Below are 26,025 nucleotides of genomic sequence, written 5' to 3' on the forward strand. Positions count from 1 at the left end.
TATTTGGAAAGCCAATGACTATTCAGACTGACCATCGGCCCTTGCTACACAATTTTCATCTAGATAATATGAAATCATAATATCATTGTTAAGAAGAAAAATTACAACTCTTTGGCATTCAGCTTCAATATAAACAAGGGTGACAACACACTATGCCAGACATCTTATTGTGAGGACCAAACTTGAAGCTTGAATTGGAAGACAAGGCAAAAGTTGTTACAATTAGTAGTGTCATTTCAAACTTAACCAAAAGAGTGGAATGGAAGGAAGCTATGCATTGGGATACTTATTTCAAAATGATTATCAATTGGCTAAAGGTGGACAATGTCTAGTATCATAATTATTATCTTAGTAATAGCTTACTCTATTTCAAGAAGTAAATTTGTGTACCTAACAATGCTATACACTAAACATGCATATTTTAAGAGAGAGACGACATCCCAATATCTAGATATCTAAGGCATGAAAAGATACTAGAATGAGTCTCAAGAATATGATTTTGGACAAGATTAGATCGTGATGTTCAAGTGTTTGTAGGCTCTTTTAAGTCATACAAATGGAATAAAGTATGTGACACAACATCTTTTAGACTTTTGTAACCAATTCCACTACCTACAAAACATTGGAAGTAAATGACCATGGATCTCAATATATATTTACCGTAAATGTTGTTCAATCATATTGTAGTCATTGTCTTTGTGGACCAACTCTTAAAACAACTTCATTTGATTGTGATGTATTTTAATATTGATGCTTCTACATCTACACAAATCTTCTTTGACACTGTCTATCATCACCATGGATTACCTCATATCATCATTTCAAATCGAGATTTGTGCTTTACGGGGAATTTCTGGCAAGTTTTATTCAAGCTATTAGGTACTTGATTTCTCTTATCTATAGCCTTCTATCCTCAAATATATCTATAAATGGAGCATATAAATTGGACCTTAGAAGATATGCTATGACCATTCATGGCAGTTCGCCATAATCACTAGGATGAATATTTGACACTCTTAAAGTTAGCTTATAATGATAGTATTCAAATAAGTATTAATCATTCACTATTTTTTTTAATATAAATTAACATCTAATTATGTTAGCAACTTTTTATCATATCATCAAGACCAATAACTTAATAATGGAGAAGTTTATAAAATGGCCTACAATGGCCTTGCAAAAAGTATGACATTACCTCTTTACTATACAAAATTGATATAAGCAATATACAAATAATTACTAGCATTATACGATCTTTTAAAAGAATGATCAAGTATTATTCTTCAATACTAACTTTCCACTTACTATATTAACCCAAGTTTATAAGATAGCTCCTCAATAGCTTAGACCTTTCCACATTTCTATAGTAATTTTTGATGTTGCATATCGCTTCGAGCTTCCGCCACATATTTGGATTCATCTAATCTTTCATGTTTCACAGTTGAAGGAGTTTCATATTGAGTCAAAGCACTTTTTGGATTGATACCAATCACTACTACTACCACTAGTTGTTATTGATAACCAACAAAAGTACAAAGTGGACAATATTTTAGAGTATCACTACTTTTGGCATGATAATAGACATCCATAACTTCAATACAAAAAATTACTAGAAAAGTTATCTCATCCATGATGCAACATGGAAACTTGCTCAAAATCTCACTTATTATCAAGAAACAATTAGGAGATACCATCAAAAGCAAAACAAGGACATTTTGCATGAGTAGAAGGGAATTAATTGTAATATGGCATAGATGAGATATTTTTAGTATTGACGTGTAGAGATAGGCAATGGAGCCATTCTTGGAGAGTTTTTGAAAGCCTGTAGGATTGAAGTTAGGTTGGTGGTCTCTGCGGGATCTACCATAGAACATTCTAGAAGAGTTTAAGGTGATTATCTAAGTAAGACCTACCTCTTAAATCTTCTAAAAGGGCGGTTGCTTAGATGGAGTCCTCTTCTAAAAATTTCTAGAAAGATGGGTATCTTGGTGGAATCCACCATTGAAAAAATTCTAAAAATTTCTATAATAATTGGACAAGATATGAATAGAACTAACGAAGTCCATTTGGAATTTGGTCAAGTATGGCTTTAGTCTCTTTTTCTGAATAAATTTTGAATTATATTTTCTATTCTATTATGTTTTTTTCTATTCTTTGTTGCCTTATTTTGTCATTTATGTTCTATATTGCTTTGTTTTGTTTAACTTTATTTTAATTTACTCTATCTTATATTGTGATAGGATTATAATAGTTTAGATCTTAGAGAGAGTTCAATATAATTTCATTGTATACTTAAGATAGGCACAATACACATGAATTCTTATCGTTTAATTATTAAACGATCCACATCATGATAGCAACTAGTTAGTATTTATTTCAATCAGCTTAATTTAGAATCATAAATTCTCTTAATATTATTAATAATATCTTCTTTATGGATTCTCTTAATTTGTTATCTTATAGATTATATATGGTAGAGATTCAATGTTTGATAATATATTCTCATATGGGATTATCAATGATTTAATTAATAAAGTATATACATTGATCAAATATAATTTCTAAAAGATATCTAAAGTAAGTTGTTATTTATTTGTAGAGAAAGGAATTTGTCACAATGGCTAAATTGGTACATGAAGCCATAGCTTCAATATATTTGGTTATATAATTTATACATGCCAAGATATATTTATGTCCCTAGTGTATTGCTAATTTGATAGTATTTATGAAATCTAGGCACCAATATATGAATGATTCAATAACTGCAAAGGATTGTAGTAGAATCTATTCTTGATACAAAAAAATTATAATATGTATTTGACATGCATGACAATGCTTGACATAATAATATACATTATTGTAAAAAATTGATTACCAATATTTTACTATTTTTTTTTTATGATTGTTTTTAATCTTTGGTATCTACTTATTATACCTTTATATAGATCTTTGATAATATCTTATTATTATTCTTGATGAACACATAATTGCATCATGTTATATACATTGCATTTGTAAAGGCACTAGTTTAGATAAGTATAAGATAAGACTTGGTGGATAAAGTTAGTATGGCGTTTATCAATGAATCTTTTTAAAATCTATTTTATTGTAAAATATGTCATGTACAAAGAATACTAGTCATTTATTATTGTTATAGATTAAACAATTGATGTTAAGATATACAATTTCTTGAAGATATCATCAACATAAGTAAGTTCAATAGAAGTTGTATCTTAGGATAAATAGTTGGAGACTATGAGATTTTTACTCAGAATATGAATTACTTCAAAGTCATATTCCAAAAGAATCATGATCTGCTATGTAATGCAGTCAATGATTAAAAATTGATTTATTAAATACAACAAAGTATGGTCGTTCATAAAGAATTGAAATTTTTTTAAAATAAATAATGGCGAAATTTTTAATTACATATATTATAATAAGTATTTCTTGTCTAATAGTCCAATAGTTGGATTTTTTGTAATTTAATAATCTACTTAAGTAGACCATTGATTAGTCAACCTTGCTAGTAGGATTTTGGACAAGCATGACTCTGCCTACAATATTAGATGTATTTGTATAGATCCAAAACCATAAAGACTAATCATAAGCAAATATTATTGATATATTAGTATGTGCCTTTTAAATGGCTTTAAAAGCTTGTTGCACCTTCACAGTCCAATGAATCAAATAGTAATAGTATGTATAATTTAGAGTATTAATGAATGCACTAATATGCATAATTTTTTTGATATAGATGCAATTGAATTGACTCATGTCAAGAAATTATTGTAGTCCTTTTTGATCTTGTAGTGGTTACATATTAAGGATATTCTTAATTTTATATAGTTCAAGTAATTTACTTTCTTTACAAATAATACAATTCAATATTATTCCTATAAAAAATAAGAACATATATTTATCTATATTGAGGCTAACACCATGGATACAACATGCTTGAAAAATACTTTATAGGTAGTAGATGTGGTTGATGGTATTTTTATTTATAAAATGTTTTATTAAAAAAGATCCAAAATAATTTCTTCAAAAAAGATCAAAATATTAATTTCATTACTTGCTAAAAAATTATTAGTATGTTATGGACTTCAAACAACATTCTTTTAAATTAAATTGGTTATTTTTCTCTTGAAAATATTATTTTATTTTTATTGGCATCAACCATTGTCACTTGATAGTATTCTAAAAAAAAATCTAAAAATGAATACATTTCATATTCTAGAAATTCATTAATTATTTCTTTTACATAAAAAAGTAGGTAATGATCTTTCTATTTTGTGGCATTGAGTTTTCTAAATTTGATACAAATGCAAAGTTTGTTACTTTTCTTAAGAATCATTACCATTGATAAGAACCACATCATTCATTTGATAGGTAATATGAATTTGGTTTTTATTAGTTTGTCTAATTTAGTATGTATTATTGAGGCATAATTTGGATTCATGTGATAAAGTCATTATCAAATCAAAGTTACATCTAGTAGTAGATCAATTGTATCTTTGTCAATCATTTCGGATATTCTTTTAATGTCTTTATGTCACTAAGTAAAAACATCTTTAAATTCTTTGAATAAAAAAAATATTGATGTTTTTAGTTCTTTAGATTTATTGTCATTGGTTTTGACATTCTTCATTTCTTCTAGAATTTTCAAGTTGATCAATTAGACATGTTCAGTGACTCCATATGATTATTCTATAATTGTTATATCTTATAACTTTAGGTAAGTCAAGGCTTCATTTAATACTATTATATCCAAGATTTATATATATATATATATATATATATATATATGATAGAATATCTACATATTATTATTTTTTACTTAATTGTAAAAGACATCTATTGATTTTTTTAGATGTTACTTTATTATATTCAGGGCTTGTCATACTTTCTTATTGCTTTTAAAAATACAAAATTTCTTTAAAAAATATTTTTTTTTTATTTCTTTTCCAGATGCAACAAGGTTTTATTCTTCAAAGTCATAGACCTAATTAATTGTTGTTTGTACCATAGTTGTAATAAAAAGAATTTTGAGTTCTATTGAGTCAATGGCTTGATTATCTTGGCAATATTTTTAAAACTTTACATGTATTGATTTGAATTATCACTTATTCAATATAAACAATGACACTCTTTAATAAGTTATAACACACACTTTTATATTTATTTTAATGTTTTAATAGAGTCAAGAAGTAATCTACTTTTACTAGCTTTCTTTATGGAGATGTCTTTTTTTGGTGCCATACTCCTTGATATTGGTGATTTGTTGAGTTGTATCTTCAAAAAATTGACCCTATTTATCATTAATTATATCTATTGTTGCAAATTAAATAACCATCCTCAATATGTTTGCCAAAATAATTGCATGTAGATGCTAATGATTAAAAATGTCACATAGAATAGTAATAGTAAGATATTAATGCACCCAAGACATATATGCTTCCTTTAATATAATACTTCCATCCAAATACCATTAAACTAATGAATACCTTAGACATAGTGAATCAATTCTCTTTTTTTTTTCTTTTTATTTTTATTCATTTGAACAAAATAATACATAGTTTTGCTTAGCTAGAATGCTTACAAAACTTGACAAAATAACATATTGTATTTACTACATAGGCTTTTGAATATGTGAACCTCAAAGGAGAAAGAAAAAAAGTATATGTTCCTTCAAAAGTATTCATAATGCCTAATTTTTTTCTAATTACTGATTCTATTTTACTTTTGTAAATGTACTATAACTAATTACCAATAGTTTCTACTGTTGTAACTTTATTTAATTCTCATATTATATTGACATAGAATAATCTTTAATATCATATCTTTTTGCTAAAACTTGTTATCATCATCTATAGCATTGACATAACACAATCATAAATTAAAGAATATGGTTTTCAAAGGCAATAATGTGTCAAAAAATAAATTTGTTCAACTATGATGAAGACCATGTAGTTGAAATCTTATATAATATCTAAAAATATTCTTATTTTTAACTCATATTTTTCATATTTTTTTATAATAGATGATTATTTATATTAAAAAAATCATAAAGCTCTATCTTTTTAATTTTTTTTTATAGATAAAGACTTTGTAAAAAAATTGGAAATATCCTTAGTCAAGAATACTAAGCTTATACATGTAAAAATCATAGATGGTTGTTTGTTGTCTTTTAGAGATGTTATCCATAAAACTTTTCTTTTAGATATAATAATTGATAGTTATAATAGCATAGTAATATTTAATATTATTAAATCTCTTTCTAATCCAATTATTTTAGGTTTATTGTAGCTAGAGAAGTATAATCTTCAAATAAATTAGTTTTTTTCTATAGCATAACCACAAATTTTATTATCAAATTAGATAGTCATAAATCCAATATAACAAAAAATTTATTGATGGATGTAACAACTTTTATGCATGCTAAAAAAAAAAGGTCAACTTTTATTATTTATACCACATCTATTTTTGATAGTGAAAAGACTTCAAGAAATATTCCAAGTTAATATAAAAATTATGAAGAATTTTTTAAGAAGTAGAATGCATATATTTTTTCAGATCGTTATCTTTATGATTGATCCATTGATCTTTAAGTACAAAATCAACCACCATTCAGATCAATCTATAGTTTATTAAAAAACAAACTAGTTATATTCAATGAGTAAATTGATAAGAAATATGCTAATTATTTTATAAGCCATTTGAAATCTCTAATCTTTTTCTTGTTTGTGAAGAAAAATAAAGAATTACTTAGAATGGATGTGGATTGTCAAGAACTTAAGAAGATCACAATAATATATATATATATATATATATATATATATATATATTTTAAAAATCAAAATTTTTTGATCAAATGTTTCAAGTAGAGATCTATATAAAAAATAATTTACAAAGAATCTATTGTTCAATATGTATTAAAAAAAAATGGAAATTACATTTTGAACTAAGTATGGATATTTTGAATATAGTATCATACCTTTTAGTCTCTCCAATACACCAACTACTTTTCAAAATCTAATCCATGATGTTTTCTTGTAAAAATTTAAATATTTTTGTAGTGTATTATTTAGATAATGTTTGAATCTACTTCAATAATACAAAAGACAATGAAAATTATATTTATTATGTATTATAAAAACTTTAAGATGAAAGAATATATATCATGATACAAAATTGTGTATTTTATACAACTTAAGTTGACTTCTTAGATATATTATTTAAAATAGTTATTTCATAATAGATTCTTAGAAAGTTCAAACTATTATAGTTTAAAAGATTCTAAGGAGAATAAAAGATGTCTAATATTTTTTTGAAATTTTCTTAATATTATTGATCTTCATCAAGAACTTTTCTTAAGTTGTTGCTCCATGTTAAATGGATATTTAAAAAACCAATAACTTAATATAATAAAACTATCACTTTGAAATAAATCTTAGGTAGTTATTGATATATTTGCCATAACAATGTTTGATTGGTCAAATAACCACCATGACAAGATGATTTTTTGACCAAGATAGATAAAAAACCTAATTAAGGCAAAGGTTGGAATTATGAAAGTGACTAAGGTTTGAAAGGCAGTAAGTGCTTTCAAACTTCTTACTCTTAGAGGTATTACTATTGTTGTTATTGATATTAGAGAATGATAAGAAGATATAAGAGATTAGAAGTAGGACTAGAAAGACGATAACAAAGATTTAGAAGGTCAATTTAGGACCAATATATATAATTTTAAAATATTATATAACAACTATTAAAACCTTTAGGATTAAGGAGGCAAAACCATATCTACTGTATTAGATCTTATAAATCAATCTAGTATAAAAGTCTTATAAATCAAATGATTTTTATGTATTTTATCTAAGTAAATGGATCAGATTTAGTCCTAAATCTGAGTTTTAGAGGTTCAAGTCTAAAAATAATACCGAGAATAGTAATATGACAATAATTTATTTTTTTGAAAATTTAACAAGAAAGTGGTTATTACCACCTTTCAAGGGAGCCTAAAATCTCTATTTTTCTTTCCATTTTTACATTTTCTTGCAAAAATAAACTTCAATAGAATATAGTATTTAAAGAAGGATTTGAATCTTTAAAGAAAAATTTTATTTTTGTATATATATTATATTGTATCAATTTTTTTGAGGCATTTTTTTTAAAAAAATGTATTAATCTTTATTTTTGATTTAATATTTTCACGAATGAATAAAAATGACAAAATTCATTGATTAGCTTTTTATTCAAGAAAAGTTTTAGCAATCAAGATCAATTATAAGATTTACAACAAAAAAACTTTTTGTAAGTTTGGATTTTTTTGAAGAATATTTAAATTATCTAAAAATAGCTTTTGATTTAATATATATTTATATTGATAATAAGAATCTCAAGTATTTTATAATAAGATATATTTTAAATTATTGTGAAGCTTTTAGAGCATACTTTGTTAAGATTTAAATCCAAAATCACGTATCAACTAAAAAAAAAAACAAGGTTTATTAAACGTCTTATTTAGATGCTCTTATCTTGTACTAAAAAAATAAAATGGATATTTTAATCAACAAATTATTCTTTTGAAGTTGTAATAATTTCATCTTTAAATTATAAAATCAGTATTGTTAGTTAATTTTATTTTTCTTAAGCAAGTCCAGTCAAAAAAAATTTCAAATTGTCTTATTCATGATAATAGAGATAATATTTTTAAATCTCATGAAATTTTTAAGTTGATTTTTAAAATAATATTTTCTATTAAAAAAATGCTTATATATTCCATAAGATAAGGAACAACTACTTACTCTTTAAATTTGTTATAATTTTCTAATTACATAATATTTAGAATAAAAAAAGATATAAGAATTAATATTAAGAGAATTTTGGTGGTATCAAATATGGAAGGTAATTATTGATTTTGTACAAATATATGATTTTTGTTCAAGATCAAAAATTCCATGTCATTGATCTTATAGATTATTTTTATCACTATATATACTAGAACAATCAAAGTCTTGTTTCAAAAAAACTTTATTATAAATCTTCTAATTTCAAATTGATATGATTTTATATTTGTGATAGTAGATTTTTTCTCCAAAATGGTACAATTATTACTTTGTAAAAAAAACTATTACAACTAAAGAAATATCTAAAAATATTCTTCACAATATTTATTATTATAATAGATTATCAAAGAATATTATATTTGATAGAAGAACTCAATTTCTGTCATGATGTAAGAAAATCTTTTTTAAAATGTTGAAGGTAAACATAAAAGTATCTTTGTTTTTTCATCTTCAAATTTATGGACAAAAAGAATAAGTGAATTAAGTTTTAGAATAGTATTTGAGATGTACCATCAACTACCATCAAGATGATTGGACAACAGTTTTGCTATTAGCAAAATTTTCCTACAATAATACAATATATTCTTCTACTTAATAAACACCTTTTTTTCTTAATTATAATTATCATCTATAACTTGATATTTTTTTCTTCTTAAAAATTGATAATCTTGTAATAAAAGATTTGCCAAATCAATTATTAGGACTATATGCAGCAATGAATGCAAAATTGAAAAAATCTCAAGAACAACAAAAGATCAATATTGATGCCTATTGCAAGAAACAAACTCATTTTTATGTTGGCAATAAGATATAGTAACTTTGTCATAATATAAAGACTTTTTGTCTTTGAAACAAATTAAATTATCATAGATTTTGACTATTTATTATTTGTAAATAAATCAATCTAGCCTTTTATATATTATACCTATCAAAGTCTATAAAGATCCATCATATATTGTACATATCTCTTTTTAAGCCATATAAGATTGTAAATATCTTGAGAAAAAGACAAATACCCCTTCTTCCTATACAAATAAACAATAATCAAGAGTTTGAAATCAAAGAAGTCATAGACTCAAGGAGGCACTAAAATAGATTGAAGTATCTTTTTTATTAGCACAAATATGATGTTAGTGAACGCAGATGAGAGCCATCTAAGAATCTTGCAAATACACCAAAGAAAATTAATGATTTTCATTGACAACATCTATCGAAACCAAGATGAAAAGTTAAGTAATTATTGATATAAAAGAAATGAGGTCAATGGAGATTATAATATACTCTCAATCTTTATTTGTGGTTTTTGTATATTTGTGGCACTAAAGAAATAAAGGATCAATAATCAATTAATTTAATTTAAGAATTATTATTTTTTGAATTAGTAAACGATGCATTGAGATTATTACAGCCTTTAAGACCACATAATAGATATAAAAATTCTTAAGAATAACGTGTTCTTCCTCAAACAAATGGTGAGATTCAAAATATTTTGTATCACAACCTTAGAAGAGTCTTTTAATGCTTAGTAATATTAACAAAAGTATGAATCACTCTTAATAATATTTCAAATATTTTATTTGAAGAGGAAGTTACAAAGGCGTAAAAAATGATGAAATATTAGAATAGTCTTCATAGCCTAATATAGAACACTATCAAAGGTTGAAAAGACATATCAACTACCTTCAAAAAGAAGAAAAATCAAAGTACATATCAAATACAATTTGATGCATCTTAGACTTTTTTAACATGTGATCACTACTTCTTATAGAACTCATACCTAAAAGAAGGAATAATGTCATGAGTATACATATAGAATGTTGTCACATACCTCTTAATTAGATAGTATATATGATAGCAAGAGTGAAGCCTTCTCAACTCTTATCAACGCCTTTCTTATTTTTAGTCTTATTTCAAGAGTCTCTAATTTTCTTGTCTTTGACAAAGTCATTTTAGATTTAGTATATTACTATCTTTGAATAAATATCTATTCTTTTTGAGTGACCTAAGAGTGTATTGAGGATTTTATTGTTTATAATTCATGTCCTTGATACATGGCCAACTTGTACTATAAGTCGCCAATATATCCAACATGTGGCCAACTTATTAGTTAAGTTTTCAACCTACTAATTAATTAAAAATACACACAAGTCAAATCTGCATATGAAAGCTTCTGAGAAGCTTTTCTATGAGATATTATCAAATCTACTTATATTTTCATTCTACCTAATACTACTTATTCAAATAATTATCTATATTTGTGACAGATATGGACTTTAATTTTTACAAGATATGTCTATTAAAAATATATATTCTTATATATATATATATATATATATATATATAATATTTTGATATAAATAATCTATTTTGATATTATAACAAGTAATTATCAAGTTCAATTGTATAATAAAAAATATTCTTATATATAAATAATATTTTATTTTAGATTACTTTCAATACAATATCTTAACATCAAAGATTAAAATGAATATATATTAAATATTCTAAATTTTAGTTTAGTTGTAAATTTTATATATGTAGTAATGTATATTATATCAGACATCTTATATATTGTCAATATAGTTAGTAGATGCATGATAAATATAAATACTATAATATAAAAAAGTGATGAAGTAGATGTTTTTTTATTTGAAAGGTAGTATAAATTTTTGCATCATAGTTAATAAAATATTATATTTTTAATCATTGTTTAAGTTTTTTATTACATTTTTTAGTTTTTTATATTTTAAATAATTAAATCTATTATTTTAGATATTTTAACTTTGTATTTTTTTTATTATACAATTGAACTTGATAATTACTTGTTACAATATCAAAATAGATTATTTATATTAAATTTTTATTTTAAAATTTATGTATATATATTTAAAATTTGATTTGAAACCTTCCAATTTTATATTGCAAGTTATATATTATAAGTTATAAATATAACATATTTATATAACACAAACATATTATATTATTACTTTTAAAAATTAAATAGACAATCTAAAGAACTTATTTAATGGTAATTGTGAATAAATTCTAATGTATTTGTCTATCATAATCTAAAATCAAAGTACATCTAAAGACATAAAGTTAATCATAATTGTAATCATTGATAAATTTAAATTGTACATAAATATATATTTTAAAATGAAATACATAAAAGTGCATCAATATAAAAAATATATTCTAATATGTAACAATAAATAAATAATGGAAAATTATTTCAACCTCATATGTTGACCTTAAGGTTTGAATACCATTGCAATAAAAATTGAATCAGAATTTACAAGACCACATTAAGTATTTGTGAAACACACTGGTTTTTAACCAATTATATCCATTATTTCAGATTATGATGAGCATATAGCAAAACAATTCATTTGAAAATGCTCTTTCCATGACAAGAGGTGACCCACAGCAAAGCTGATCCCAAACCCTAGAAAGCACAAGGGAGAGTGGCACTCTTAGAGTTTGAGGTATAACAAACCCTAATGTATCCACCACAGGGGTTTATCTCACGAGTATGAGTTTAGGGGTTCAGACTAAGTTGGCATGAGCGACACAAAACTCTATTCACGTGTCGAGAATGCCGAAATTTGCACAGCTTCGGTAAGAGTGGAACGATCGAGTGGTTCGGAAACGGCTCTCAAGGCTTAGACATGTCCCTAGAAGAGAAAGTGTGTTTAATGTCTCGAGTTGAATGCTTGCTTTTCAATAAAAAAATAAAATCAAACAAACAAAAAGGATGACGCAAACACAGTGTCTAACCACTTGAATCCTGCTAAATATGGATCTCAAAGTCTTCCTCCTCCAACAATTATTATATATTATCGGTAGGAGCACCGCGTTCGAGGGATAGATGAGGTTCAAAATTGTCAAGTGACGCAAGTGGATTTTCAACTTTCTATTAATATTTCACCCTCGACTAAACTTGTGTTTGTGATTTTTTCAAATTTCCTCTCTTCGCTGCCTCGAGATTCTCCTTCGCTTGATTTCAAGTGTGCATTCTCTGTTCTATTACTTTTCCTCGCGGTGCAGAACTCCAGCTCTTTCTCTTCCGTCCTCTCCCGTTTTGTTGTTGAATTCAGGGGTTTTGCGGGCTTTTCGTGATTATACTGTAACAATGGTTTGACGTTCATGTAGAAGACAAACAACTGGTAAGCTTATTTTTTGATGAATTCTGGGATAGGATTGAGAAACGCGGTAAGCACAGTACCGCAGCGGTTATGTTCCATATAAAGTTCAAGTTATTTTCAACAGAATCCTTCATTATGGAATAGTATCGTAAATCACAGCCAGGTAATGCCGCATCAATGGATTCTCCTGTTGCATCGCTGTGAAGCCTTAGATTGAGAACTCTACCGACGCTTAGTCAATCCCTTGTTTCACCTGCGTGTTGCTGGCAGCTGCATTGCCAGTTGTTGTGTCAAGTCTTTGTGTTTGCTCATGCCGGCCATTCTCTTTTGGATGCGGCGCAGAGGCCCTATGTGCGCTAGTTAGCAGGAAGTGAAGACCTAGCCGCGGAGATCGTGAAGACGTCGGTGTGATCAATTGCTCCATCTGAATCGGGATCTCCCCATACCTGTTCTCTCCGATCTGGGTGTACTTTGGTTGGATCTCCTAGCAGATGTGACATCATCTTTTTCGGATTGGTTACAATGAGACAGGGACGAGAGAGAGGTTTGTTTGGCGCCGTGATCCTTGTGTTGGCCATGTTAACATTCCTGGGCAGCGCGTATGCCGCGCAGTACATTGTGGGAGGAGACGTACCCAAATGGAATTATCTTCATGCAACCAGTAAACCCTCATTTTATCAAGACTGGGCAGACACCATCGCTTTCAAGACCGGCGACACTCTCCGTAGGTTATCTAACTGTCTGCACTTTTACATATTGTGTGTTTGTTCTTGCGTTTGTTTTCTGTTCTTTAGGAAAATGAATTGCTTTTGATGCAGTGTGGGACAAATTGATGTGATTCATGTTCTTGATACGTTACTTTTTTACCGATTTTTCCTTCAAAATCAAATATTTGTTTTACGTTATTTGAGCTGCTTTCCTGGAATGACAGGACCTGCTAGTTTTATTTCCTGACGCATCCTTCAGAGCTCTGAAAGAGTTTCGGATATCCATTGTAATTCGTGGATCGCTGTTTAATGGGTGGTATTCAAAGAGACTTATATGTGGAGTCTTTGTAACCCTGCCATTACTGTCGTTAATTCAACCTCTGCGTCCCAATTCACATATGAATTAACTCGGTTTTGCAATGCAGTTTTTTCTTACGACAATTCAACGCACAGCGTGTATCGGTTGGGAACTGCATCAGACTTTACTTCTTGTAATTTGGGGACCGTTATCCCAGGGGGTTCGTTTCATTCTGGGCAGGACATTGTGTTCCTTAGCACTCCTGACACGTACTACTTCGTATGCGGAGCTCCATCTCATTGTAAACAAGGCATGAAATTCGCGCTTAGTGCTACTGGATCGCCTATAAGTGCACCCCCTCCTCCACCTGTTGGATCAGACGCTGCTGCACCCGGTAGTCAAGCTTCACTGACAGTAACCCGTCCTGGTTCTGTGTCCCTTTCAATCTGCATTTCTGTGGCTGCATTTGTTTCTATTTTTCTATGAAGGGGTGCACAAATCATTATTCGAATTGGGCTACCTACGTGCTGATCAGTGGGGGAGCTCATGCAGTCATTCCGTGGTATCACCACAAAGAATGTAAACCTTGCTGGTTTTCTAGAAACCTTCAAGCTTCTGTGAGACATCGATGAACACTGTTGGAGTAGATTTAAGCGATCTGACTAGTAGATCTCCAGGAGTAGAAATGAGCACCAAACTCCAGTAGATCTGCAACAAAATTTTAGTACTGGCATTGTCAGAGGAATTAGTTGGGATCGGCACAATAGATCTCTGACGCCTTGTACACTTGTATGTGTTATATACATTCACTTAGGAATGAGTTTTTATGCACCTGATCATCTTTAATAAATTCATCAGTCGATTGTAGCTTGGCAGGTTAATACTTTTTCTTAGGATCTGCAGCGAGTGCGGTGGAATGGCTATTTGCAGCGAGTGGAATGATACTCCTCTTGAAGGTGACGTCTACGCATGGCACAAGAGGTGCACAGGAGAGTCATTTCATTCAATCCCAAAACAAACCGCTGTGACATTCATTCACCGCAACTGGGTGTTTCGGTCATACCGACTGCGTTGAAAACCACTTGGCAGGGTCCCGAGTGATGAAGTGTTCTCCAAGCGAATGTAAGAACGCCGTCCGATTGCAAAACTTCCATGTCACACGGATCTAACCCGATCTGCTCATCTGGACCCAGTGAGCTCGAAAGCCTACAATTACCTGCTTCCAAATACCGTTTGTTGTGCATGTCGGCATCTCTTTGGTTTTGTGGGCATACGAATGGTGGAACTGACAGGGTCAGCATTGTCTCTTTTGGGCTCGTGGACTTGTCGACACAGTTTAGAACCCAGCATTCATTCCGAACTTGCCCTTGAGTGCCACTGAGAATGTTCATCTTGTTCGACTTTCCAAGGAATTATGGAAGAAGGGCGAAACACACCTCGTGGCCTTAGAAATGCACCATAAACCGAACAAGCTACTTGGATGAGGAGTCGATTACCAAGTCATAACCAGCTGGCAAGGTCCTACGACCTTGCATTAAGCCCTGGAGGCAGCTGTTGTCGAAGGTTGTGATGCCATCAGTTCGCACGAGATCGTTGATGCACACTGGCGTTGCGCAGAAGGAAGTCGTAGCCCTGGCATTGATGAGATGGGAAAGTAGCTGTTAATCGAGCTAGACTTAATAAGGTTTCGTGTTTTCCGAACGAAACAGAACCAGCATCCCATTTACAATCGCTAAGCCGGTGCTGCAATGTGTGTACTACTAGCAGTCTTAAACCTCGACGTGAGAATTCGATCGCCAAGGCAAATCCGCTATTTTTCAAATGAAGTGTTGCAAAAAACGTATCAGCTAAAGTCCAGACTTGGTCGGTGAACTCTGCAGTCCCCACGACTCAAAGAAAAACGACGAGTGTCGCACATGACACGAGCGCCCAAGAATGCAGAAACAAGCCTTGCTGCTCACATCGACCACAGCTGCATCCCTCTCCACGTCATCGGATTTCTAGACGGACTGAATGCATTCTGTCATGAGGCTGGGGCCAGGGAATGTTGCTCCAGAGTCTCTTTGTCCCTGAAAAACGCTTCACGCTTGGAAGAGGTATCCCTCTAGGTATTTCCTCCCGACGGAACAATTTGCAAGCCTGCTGGGAATGATTCTATTAGGTTTTGAAACGCTACTCCGTAAAGACTTGCAGAATTCAAGCTGCCATGCTTCTGACTTAATCCCTGCACCACCCTGAGGCCTTGGTCTCGGGTCATGCCATAATGCTGGTTGTGGAAAGCACAGTGGATGGTATGCGTCCGTGTCCTCATCCAGCTCCTAGTCTTACCCTGCGTCCCGCTCGGCTACAATTGCGCAGAGATGGAAATCCATATCTACAAGCGCGGCAATGGTTGTGGAACTCCCTACGGAATTCCAGTGCACTGCATCTTCGCGACATGCAGCGAATGCAACATGCTGAAAAGGGAAAGTGTATTAACGGAGATGGCACCTCCGATGAACATGATGAGCTCCCCACTTTTCATCAACTCTCCCACTGCCGTTTCTCCATCGAAACGCCTGGGTTCCTCTGGAGATAGATGTTTCTTTGTCCCGACTATCTCCTTTCACGCTTTTTTCAGTTGCAATGGGCGCATTTGGCACCCAGTTTAGTCCCTGTCTAATGGTCTGTTGCCCCCAGTCATTAACTTCACAGCACTGCCGCACTGCCACGTTATACTTTTTTCGTTCTTTCCTTGTTTTTCGATTTGGAAACATTATTCAGTGGTGAATTAACAAACTAAATGTTTCAATTCGAGCAAGCATCTGAAGTACTAACTGTTTGATTTATAGTAGAGCACACGTGTGAGATAGTTTTATTAATTTTTTGTATTTTGGTTTAATGTGTTTTTTTTTTTTTTTTTTTTTTTTTTGTTTGCGTTGTATCACTATTATAATAACACAGAACGGCCACTTGGGCTGTGGTATTCTGCCGAGACGTGATCTTCGTGCTGCAACTTTCACACACCCCACCAGAAAGCCACTCGGGATCCTAAACCTGGCTGGCTCTATCCATGATCATAACAGTTACACCAGGTTTCGAGACTCCGAGATGAGCTCGAATCTACTACCAGTCATCTACGGGCCTCCAAGCGTAACGCAGTGCACAAATAAATAGGTCCTGGATCCAACAAGGATTTTAACAACTTTCCGAAACCGCAAGCCAAAATCCTGAGTGTCTGATGATAACTGGCGAAGAGCCAACAACTAATTTGCGGAAGTCTGGAAATTTTTACTGGGGTAGTGCTTGGAGTCGGGTGTAGTTCATGAACCCAACTGTGCATGTTGTTGAAATCATATTCGGATAAGTCACTACTTGACTCGAATGGGTAAGATAGCCCATCCCTTACACGTGGGAGAAAGAAATGGTTTGTGAAGATGGTTGGGTCCATACATGAAGGGATGTCCTGCATTCGATGGATATATTTAATGGGTTTATATTCTGCCAAAGAGGGTGGTGGGAAAGGAGCAAAAATGGAAAAGAAAAGGTTTCAGGAAAGGCCTCAACAGCCATCCCCCTGCATCTGAGGGCAGGCCCAGTGCGGCTCTGCAGACTGACGTGGCCACATTTTTAGCTGCTGTAACCAAGACGGAGTCGCCGAGTTTTGGAGTGATGGAAACCTGAGTATTATCCGCCATTGTGCTCTCCGCTGGATCCGTCTGCAGAAAAGCGATAGATATAAAACATTGGTAGTTCTTCTCAGGATGCCCATTTCATCCTGAATGTAAGGAAGCGTGCTGACGCCAAATCGTTCGAAACAAGGATATCGAGCCATAAGCAAAGTCCATAGCAAATTGTTTCATGTCAGACCCACCGCCAGTTGGTGTTGATCTCTGCTGTATTTGCATCCTTCATTTCTTGCCACAAGCATTGTTATATTTCCTGGTTCGCGTTTGACCTAGAACTTTGTTCCGTGTCATCTCCTGGATCCAGATTTAATTTCTTGCTACCCTATGGTCTCGGAATCGTCCCCATCCACCTCGCTTGTAAGTGTGCGGTCCTGTGAAATGATTGATATTGTGATGGCACCCGAAAGATGTTGATCATTCGTCTTCTCTACACTTGTTTATGACACTGCCGCAACTGTTCAGATCATTGCTAGTTTGGGGATTTTATCCTCTATTCCATTCGAACAACCATAAGAATGAGATTCCCGTAGGTACCAGCTTTTGTCGACTGCGTGGTAGCAGAGCAGCACATCTCACTAGGTGAGTACAGCGTGACCCTGATGAGTCACAAGTAGCATCACCCTCAGCTATGGCGCCGGAGAGCCAACTTGGAGGACCATCCCGATCGTTCACCCTGCTTCTGCTTGTGAGTGTGATAGCAGTGTCATACGGCGAAGCTTCAACGCATATAGTTGGTGGCGACAGGAAGTGGGATTTTCCCCCAAATAGCAGCAGCAGCAGCTGGTACGATGATTGGGCAAATAACAACACTTTCAGAGTCGGCGACCAACTAGGTATATATTGCGCATCTGCTGTGCATGCTTACGTTACATTTTCCAGCCATTTTGTACTCAGCGCAGGAATTGGATAGTGGTGCTCTGAATCTAGGACGCTATTCTCTACCGAAACCAGTGGTGGTAATGCCGATAATGTCACAATAATTTTCTTGTTTTGTTTTGTTTTGTTGGTGCTCAGTCTTTAACTACACATCGGGGCTTCACAATGTTGCGGAACTCGCAACGGGAAACGACTACGATATGTGTAATTTGTCGGCCATCATTACCACCTTCGGATCTGGTGTAGACGTAGTGACTCTGGACAGGCCAGGATGGCATTACTACGTGTGCGCTGTGTTGGGACATTGCGCCACCAGGTATCTGAAGGTGAAAATTTACGTCAACGCGAGTGACGCTGGTTCTGCGAGTATTTCGAGTAGCGTTGGTGCTCCCGGCGGGGGCTCCAATCTAAGCGCCATCGTAGGTGCAATCATCGGTACAGTGGTCGTTATGCTTGTTGCAGCAGGTGCCGTTTGGTACAATAGACGGCGCAAGAGATTCTCTAGTTTGCACGGAAGTCGTAGAAGCGGATTGACCGCACGGAAATCTCCTTTGATACCTTTCGAAAGTCTTGGTGCGGATGGTCCTAGGGTGTTTACGTTCAAGGAGCTGGCTGCTGCGACGAAGAACTTCTCCCGGACGGAGTTGCTTGGCCGAGGCGGATTCGGCAGCGTGTACAAGGGTGTACTTCGTGACAAATCCATGGTGGCCGTGAAATCTATTGCAAAAGATTCACGGCAAGGCGAGATCGAATTTTTAGCTGAAGTGTCAATAATCGGGAAGATTCGGCATCGTAACCTCGTCAGGTTGCGTGGCTGGTGCGCGGAGAAGGAGAAGTTGCTCGTCGTGTACGATTACATGCCAAATGGGAGCTTGGATAAGTGGATTATGCCTGCGGAAGAGGGGGAAACAAACCCCGTCTTAGCATGGAATGCAAGGTACAACATTCTCAGTGGTCTATCTGGGGCGTTGGCATATCTCCACGAGGAGTGGCAGCAGTGCATTTTGCATCGCGACGTGAAGCCGAGTAACATTCTTCTGGACGACAAATTCAACGCATACCTGGGAGATTTCGGAATGGCGCGGTTGATTGATCACAATAAAGTAGCTTACTCCACTGTAGTAGCGGGGACGATGGGATACCTTGCCCCTGAGCTTCCGCACACTCGCAAAGCCACGCCGAAGACGGACGTGTTCAGCTTTGGCGTGCTTGCCCTCGAAGTCACATGTGGAAGACGAGCTTTTGACCCTAACCGACCGCACGCTGAGGTCTACCTGCTCGACTGGGTGTGGACGATGCATCAGAACAACCAGCTACGGAAGTGTGTGGATCCTCGCCTCGGTGAAGACGTCGATGTGATGCAGAGCAGGCTCGTCTTGCACATTGCACTTCTGGCTTGCCATCCTGACCCTGCCTCCCGGCCCAGCATGCGCTTCGTCCGACAGGTGCTCTACGGTGACCTTTCGTTGCCCACCATCCCTCCATCGCGCCCAGTAATTTCGTACTCGTGGAGCTCCACCATACAACCTACGCAAGAGTGCATTTCCATAGAGGTTCAACACCCGGAGAACACTGACGAATCTGTAAGAAAGCCTGACAACTCGCCCGCAGCATAGAACGCCTTAGCATTTCAAACATGCAGTCCTCCGACTCGATCTAGAATTTTACGTTGTTTTAATGGCTGTGTCACTCTTGTTTTCTTTTTGTAGTGATCAGAAAATCTGAACATCAGTATTCAGACTCTCCTCGTAGATGGCAGCGAATAGCAGCGTAGGGTCTTTTCCTTTTCCGAGAAGATGGCCCATTGCAGTGATTTCTATATTCTCGTGCAGATTGAGTTGCAGATGCAATGCTGCTGTCTGTACTATTATGTATTCTAGGGGTACAATTCGCAAAGCGATCCCAGCATGTTTACTACTGTTTGCATCTTTCTGTAATTCAAGAGATCAAATCGAAATGCAAGGCTTCACTTTGCCTTAGCAAGAGTGCTCCTTTTGATTTAGTGGCTTGGAACGAGGTGTTCTGCGTTAGATGGTTGAAATTTGCTTTGTTTTTTTATGCTTTTGATAATTTCTCCTACTATCTGAATTGCGCAGAATCCGCTTATGGTCAGCTGAGGCTCGCATACGAAATCGACAGATCTACAAGCGAAAGAGCCATCAGGCACTGCCAAGCTTTATCCTGTCCAGAAGTTTTCAAACAACGGCAGACTTGGACCCTCGTCGAGATTCATTTGCTATCGGAAGCTTCCATCAAAATGTACAACCAATTTGCACTCAAGATAGAAGCTATGCTCATGCACACAAAGATTCTATAATATTTTTTTCCTGAATGAACATGCACATCCAATTTCTCAAATACAGATCCCATTCGAAGTACTTCTCATATTTTACCCTTCACCAGTGTTCATAAGTGTTGCTGCTATGGTATGACATATATTCTTCGACGGATTTGAACTTGCAACCATAAATTGGCGACTGTGGGTCTCATTCTGGCAGTCGTTGAGACTGAAGTGACGGCACTCGGCGATGCCCTGTCGCCCCATATCGGCTACAATCTCAGAAGCACCCACGTGCTTAGTTTTCTTTTTCTTTTTCTGTCACTTCTCCCCCGCCGCTGGCAAGCACTCTATTGGTGTTGCTCCATCTTGTTAAACATAGCTCTACTTCTAATTCCGAATCCCGCCACAGTTCCTTCAAATGAGCTTACAGGCGGGCATCACTCCATCGTTGGCGCTACGCTAACGCCTAATTCCGACTTCTACAGCATTTTACATGCCAGTTGCAAATTCCCAATTCCATGAGGTTTTCATTGGATTGGGATCTGTGCCTCATCCTATGTGGGCCAACCTATCACAGCTTGTACTGTTAGAAGCGTATTACTTTACATATTCTCATCCGTCCGTATTTTTTTCGTTCATCGATAGTGATTCATCAACTCATTTTGATTTTCGTAAGTTAGGGTTTGGTGCACCGTCTCTCTCAATTATCGATGTGCAAGGTTGTTTGGACATGAAAGTTCTCGTTTGCATCGTTGAAGCTGGCTATGGCGTAGTCGCCTACAAACTAGGGTTTAGAGTATCGCTAACGTCAAGAGCTGCTGAGAGATGAGTTCTGATCGTGAAGAGGATTTTTTGTTGGCGTCCGGCTAGGATTGCAAAGTACGAGGACGGTTAGCGTAGAGGGAAGCATAGGATACGTTTGGGAGTTTTTGGGTGGAGGACGAAGTCATGGAGGATCATGGGGAGGGAGGGGCTGCCCGGAGAGCGTCTGGAAGAGTTCGTAAGATTGCGCCTAAGGTGGGGGCAGCCCTTCAGGATACCAACATGCGTGCCCAGGTGCTTTTCAATTATCTTCTTAGTGATTGTTGGTGTCGTCAAAGAACTTTTAAAGTCTACTGGAAATTCCTTGCATGAAAATGATTTGTGGGTTTTGGGTTTTGGGGTTAGGGTTTACGATGACAGCACTTGAAGGTGTCACAGTCTTTCATGAGATCGCAGTTCTAACTGTTGAGGTTATGAGAAGAAAAACCTGGTTTGGTTTGTCGTTCACGTCCGAACACTTGCAGCAGTTCATCTGTTAGGTCGAATGGAGGTGTCATCATGGCTTCAAGTGAAAAGATCATTGTTTTGTAGAGCCTTACTTTGTTAATTTCTTAACCTTTGGGCTTTACATTTTTGGGTTTGATTGAGTTTTCAATGAAAATTTCCCACTCTGTACTATGTAATTTAGGCAGTCCGCTAAATTTTTCTAGAGTAGGATTGGTGGGACTGCTCATGATGTAATTGGCCGAAAAACACGGTGTGCAAGCATACCGTTTGCAGCTTGCTGTGCCAGCTACTCCTTCTATGTGCACCTGATTTTGAACTGATCTCGAAGTTAGGAGCTCCGTTACGCTTAGTTTCTATCCACAAGAGAGACGAGTTCCATCGAGGTTTTGTGTCACCAAGTAATAGTACGCATTACCAATTACACATTAGAACAAACTCCTTTGTAGGTGTGGAATGATAGAGAACTGAAGTAAAGAGGGTTGCAGGCAGCAGCAGCTCGTTTGGAAGCTCTGGAGAAGGACACTATCGTGTACGAGGCTATCGACATCGATGATGACGACGAAGCCTCCATGGATGAGGATGAAAGTAAGCTGCAACATGTTTGTTTCTCCTTTCCTTTTTATTGTGGTCTGAACTTCATGCATCACTTGATTCTTGCTATGTATCAAGTTATCCTTTTGAATAGATGATGAACAACAGTGCTACTTGCTGTGATTACTATGTGTATCCCACAGTTTCCTGATTGTGTACCTGTCCCTCGAAGTGTGGAGCTCTTGCAACAATGTTATTCACATTCAAGTGGTTGTATAAATGCTTGTGGTGTTAGTTGGTGTAGGAAGACAATCGCTGCATTACATCTGTAGGGCGGTACCTGCTACTGCTGCCGTGAATATTCCGTAATTTTAGTGCCACCTCGTTGGATGTATTGTGTACCATGCTTATTTGATGGCCACGGGTGCTGCGTACACTAGGACCCACACAGAAAAAGGCACCCAAGAGCTCGAAGCGGAAAACCCGGCAAGCTAGAGCCTTGGAGCAAGTTGCTTCGACAAAGAAAGCTCCCAGAAGCTTTCTAGACCTGCTTCAAGAGGTATCTCCGATCTAGAAGTTCTTGCTGTGCACCCGTCCATGCTTTTCACAATCTTGCATCTCCTTCTCAACTATCCATACAAACTCGTTACGATGTTCCTTTGTTTGTATGCGGTTCACCTGCGCTACACACATAAACTATCTCTGGTCCTGCCTGATACTCTGCCGCAATAGAATACTTCACTACCTGTAACGTGCAAACCAGCAGCATATTCACAAGTGCGTGTGTTCAGTGCTATGTTCAGTAACATGCCTTGCAGTTCAATTGTAGTTATGGATATCGGAGACTGAATTGATGCACAGAGCTGTGACGTGAAACTGTGCAGGCCAATCTGGAGTCGTTACCCCCCAACGCACCGTCTTACTTGCGTGCAGCGGTGGGACCACCAAGCGTAGGGGCACGCCGTCATTTCTGCAGCGTGTGTGGTTACCTTGCTCCTTACACGTGCCCGCGATGTGGTGCACGTTTCTGCTGTTCTCGGTGTCAAACCTTACACACCGACACCCGTTGCCAGAAGTTTTTGGCATAGTGTCCTTTGTTCCTTCTGTTTATAGCATGTTCGCAGCTCGTTATGCTCCCTGCTGCAAGTGGACTGATGTTCCAGAGAACAATTTTCACTTGGCGTAAGTCGGGATGTTCGTGGCATTATGTGCTCTTCCTTGACGGAAGCGCTGTGGATGATATCTTTGTGGGAGTGTCTTTCGCAAGACGCCTTGCTCCTGTCATTGTGGCACACATGCACCACCAGTGGTGAAGATGCAACAACTCTTTTCAGATTGCCATCAGGAGTTCGAGATTTTGCGAGCAGGGCTTCATCTTCATCTGAGTTCAGAAGTAAAGAAGTTCCAGCAAAATGCTGAGGAGAATCGTCGTAGAGTTTTGAGCTGTCCACAACCTGCGTATTGAGAATCTGCAGCAATTAGAACATCAAGTGAAACGTTTGGGATAGCACAAACTTACAATCCATGCGGTGAGCAATCTGGAAGCTCACAAGCTATGAAGCTTATACTGATTTGCCAGAACTGGTGCTTACATGCGAAAATATACTGTCTACTTAGTGAGGACCCATGATGGAAGTGAATCCTCTAACCAGGATTAGGATTTGGGTTGAAAATGATTCATATGTCTGCAGAAATTATGTTCAAGGTCAGTGAGGTGATAATCTCAACGAATCACAGCAGAATTTGAGTTCCTGCTGAAAGACGAAGCTTGTTATGAGGTGCTTTAAAAGTTACCAAGGATGCCTACTTGTGACTATATTTTTCGAAAATGCCAACTGTGATATTCTATCGCTTAAGAAAATTTGTTCTTGTAGAATAAAATACGAGTTAAGTTTTGGAAGAATTCTGTAAAGACAGAAAATGAATGACTGGCCGTTTTGGGTTAAACTGATGATACAAGACTGCTTTGGCTATAAGCACACCCTAAGTTACTACACCCTGAGGCCCCTAATTGGTGAGGATGTAATTGTTGTGTGGACCTTGACACCTGCCACAATTGTGAGGGGGTTGGGAGGGTGCAACACCCTCCTACAATGGTCTCGCTTAGTGTGCAAAGTCAAGGGGCAGTGCTCTTTGTGGGGTTTTTTGGAGGCAAAGCCATCAAAAGAAAAATTTTAATCTGAACTTTGTCCCATTCATTGTTGTTTGCTAATGTTCAACATCACCACATGCATCAAATTTAGGATCAATGCTTTGCTTCGTTTCTATTGAGCTTTTGTAGTACTGGATTCAAGAGCATTGAATGCATCTGGATATTGTGCTTGCATCACCTTTTTTGTTTTGATAAAAATGATGCATTCCTTGCTGTCAAATTACTTAATATGAGAATAAGGAGATGTTCCTTGTTGTTCGGAAAAACAAGATTTGTCACTTTGGCAATTCTCTAACCTCCACAACAAAGGACATGCACCACATAGTCAAGCAATATCTTGGATCAATTAAGTTTGATTTGTTTGGCATATATCAATGCATGGAGTTTTGCATCAGGAACATGCACAAGGAGTATGTAGTGCAACTCTCTTGTGAAAAGATGTGCATCTTGACATTTGCCAAGACAACTCTTTGAGGTGAAATCTTTCAAGATGTCAATTGACTATTGTCTCATTATGCATTGAGGAAGGTCTACAAGCACGTTAAACTTGCATGTCTGCATGTTTTAGGCAATATTGAGCCCTACAAAGGAACCTTCACTACGATTTGAGATGATATGTGAAGATTGCATATTAGACCTTTGAAAGAGTAATTGCGGCCATTACAACAACTTTTCAAAACTCTTGCAATTGTAAATCAGATTTACAATCCAAAAAAAACAATTTATAAGGTGTTTAGAACATTTTTTTGGAGTCTTGAATAATATTAAAAAAATAATAATAATAATAATAATAATAATAATAAAATCCTATCACAATCTATTAAACTTCAAATAAACCTCAAAAAATTCTATAAAAAAATCTTCAAAACATTATAAAGAAAAAATAAGAAATTCTAAAGAAATCTTGAATAAATTCTAATTAAATTTTAATCAAATTCTAATTGAATTCTAATCAAATCTTAATAGAATCTTTATAGTATTCTAATCAAATTCTAATTTAATTTTGAAATAAAATTTAAAAATCATCATTAAAAATTAAGTAAATTCAAACATACTCTAGTCAAAGTTAGAGTAAATTCCACAAAAATATTCAAATTACAATAATTATTACTTTAATTATTGATCTTAATTCAAAAAAATTACGTATCTAAATTTACTAGTTGGAACCAAGCATACAAAGTTTAAAGAGAATTGAACCCATAAATAAGAAAAAAAATTCTCTTAATTTGATAGGATGTTGGCTATC

At 34.8% G+C, this 26,025-nt stretch overlaps 3 protein-coding genes across 7 annotated transcripts; all 3 read left to right on the plus strand.

Annotated features, from left to right (window-relative positions):
* Positions 1 to 12,698: 12,698 nt before the first annotated feature.
* On the plus strand, positions 12,699 to 14,883 carry LOC112280982 (mavicyanin). Of its 2 annotated transcripts, none has more exons than XM_024517002.3 (3): positions 12,699 to 13,018; positions 13,340 to 13,721; positions 14,130 to 14,883. In XM_024517002.3, the coding sequence occupies exons 2-3, from the start codon at positions 13,520 to 13,522 to the stop codon at positions 14,486 to 14,488; spliced, it is 561 nt and encodes a 186-aa protein (XP_024372770.1). In that variant the 5' UTR covers positions 12,699 to 13,018; positions 13,340 to 13,519; the 3' UTR covers positions 14,489 to 14,883. The 2 variants fall into 2 exon arrangements, with proteins under 2 accessions (XP_024372770.1, XP_024372771.1); XM_024517003.3 differs by having other exon boundaries at positions 12,894 to 13,160.
* A 2,821-nt stretch (positions 14,884 to 17,704) lies between these two features.
* LOC112280981 (L-type lectin-domain containing receptor kinase VI.2) lies at positions 17,705 to 20,943 on the plus strand. 4 transcript variants are annotated; one of them, XM_024516996.3, is made up of 5 exons: positions 17,705 to 17,844; positions 17,975 to 18,027; positions 18,201 to 18,249; positions 18,372 to 18,503; positions 18,685 to 20,548. In XM_024516996.3, the coding sequence occupies exons 2-5, from the start codon at positions 17,995 to 17,997 to the stop codon at positions 20,160 to 20,162; spliced, it is 1,692 nt and encodes a 563-aa protein (XP_024372764.1). In that variant the 5' UTR covers positions 17,705 to 17,844; positions 17,975 to 17,994; the 3' UTR covers positions 20,163 to 20,548. The 4 variants fall into 4 exon arrangements, with proteins under 4 accessions (XP_024372764.1, XP_024372767.1, XP_024372763.1 ...); XM_024516999.3 differs by lacking the exon at positions 17,705 to 17,844 and adding an exon at positions 20,643 to 20,943 and having other exon boundaries at positions 17,853 to 18,027; positions 18,685 to 20,129; XM_024517001.3 differs by lacking the exon at positions 17,705 to 17,844 and adding an exon at positions 20,643 to 20,943 and having other exon boundaries at positions 17,888 to 18,027; positions 18,133 to 18,249; positions 18,685 to 20,129.
* Positions 20,944 to 21,541: 598 nt separating this feature from the next.
* On the plus strand, positions 21,542 to 24,456 carry LOC112280983 (SWR1 complex subunit 6). The gene is made up of 4 exons (XM_024517004.3): positions 21,542 to 21,883; positions 22,582 to 22,681; positions 23,068 to 23,186; positions 23,512 to 24,456. Exons 1-4 carry the CDS (start codon positions 21,776 to 21,778, stop codon positions 23,713 to 23,715), a joined length of 531 nt encoding a protein of 176 aa, XP_024372772.1. The 5' UTR covers positions 21,542 to 21,775; the 3' UTR covers positions 23,716 to 24,456.
* The last annotated feature ends 1,569 nt before the right edge of the window (positions 24,457 to 26,025 follow it).

Source organism: Physcomitrium patens, chromosome 4 (assembly GCF_059467195.1).
Source record: "Physcomitrium patens ecotype Gransden chromosome 4, ASM5946719v1, whole genome shotgun sequence".
NCBI lineage: Eukaryota > Viridiplantae > Streptophyta > Bryopsida > Funariales > Funariaceae > Physcomitrium > Physcomitrium patens.

Bases quoted from the DNA above. Each gene is read 5' to 3' on its own strand.
- LOC112280982 (XM_024517002.3), top strand. From the start codon at position 13,520: ATGAGACAGGGACGAGAGAGAGGTTTGTTTGGCGCCGTGATCCTTGTG. The intron at 13,722-14,129 runs GTAGGTTATCTA...TTTGCAATGCAG, and splicing joins CAAGACCGGCGACACTCTCC to TTTTTTCTTACGACAATTCA.
- LOC112280981 (XM_024516996.3), top strand. From the start codon at position 17,995: ATGGTCTCGGAATCGTCCCCATCCACCTCGCTT. The intron at 18,028-18,200 runs GTAAGTGTGCGG...AGATTCCCGTAG, and splicing joins CGTCCCCATCCACCTCGCTT to GTACCAGCTTTTGTCGACTG. The intron at 18,250-18,371 runs GTGAGTACAGCG...GTGTGATAGCAG, and splicing joins AGAGCAGCACATCTCACTAG to TGTCATACGGCGAAGCTTCA.
- LOC112280983 (XM_024517004.3), top strand. From the start codon at position 21,776: ATGGAGGATCATGGGGAGGGAGGGGCTGCCCGGAGAGCGTCTGGAAGA. The intron at 21,884-22,581 runs GTGCTTTTCAAT...AGAGGGTTGCAG, and splicing joins ATACCAACATGCGTGCCCAG to GCAGCAGCAGCTCGTTTGGA. The intron at 22,682-23,067 runs GTAAGCTGCAAC...TGCGTACACTAG, and splicing joins CTCCATGGATGAGGATGAAA to GACCCACACAGAAAAAGGCA.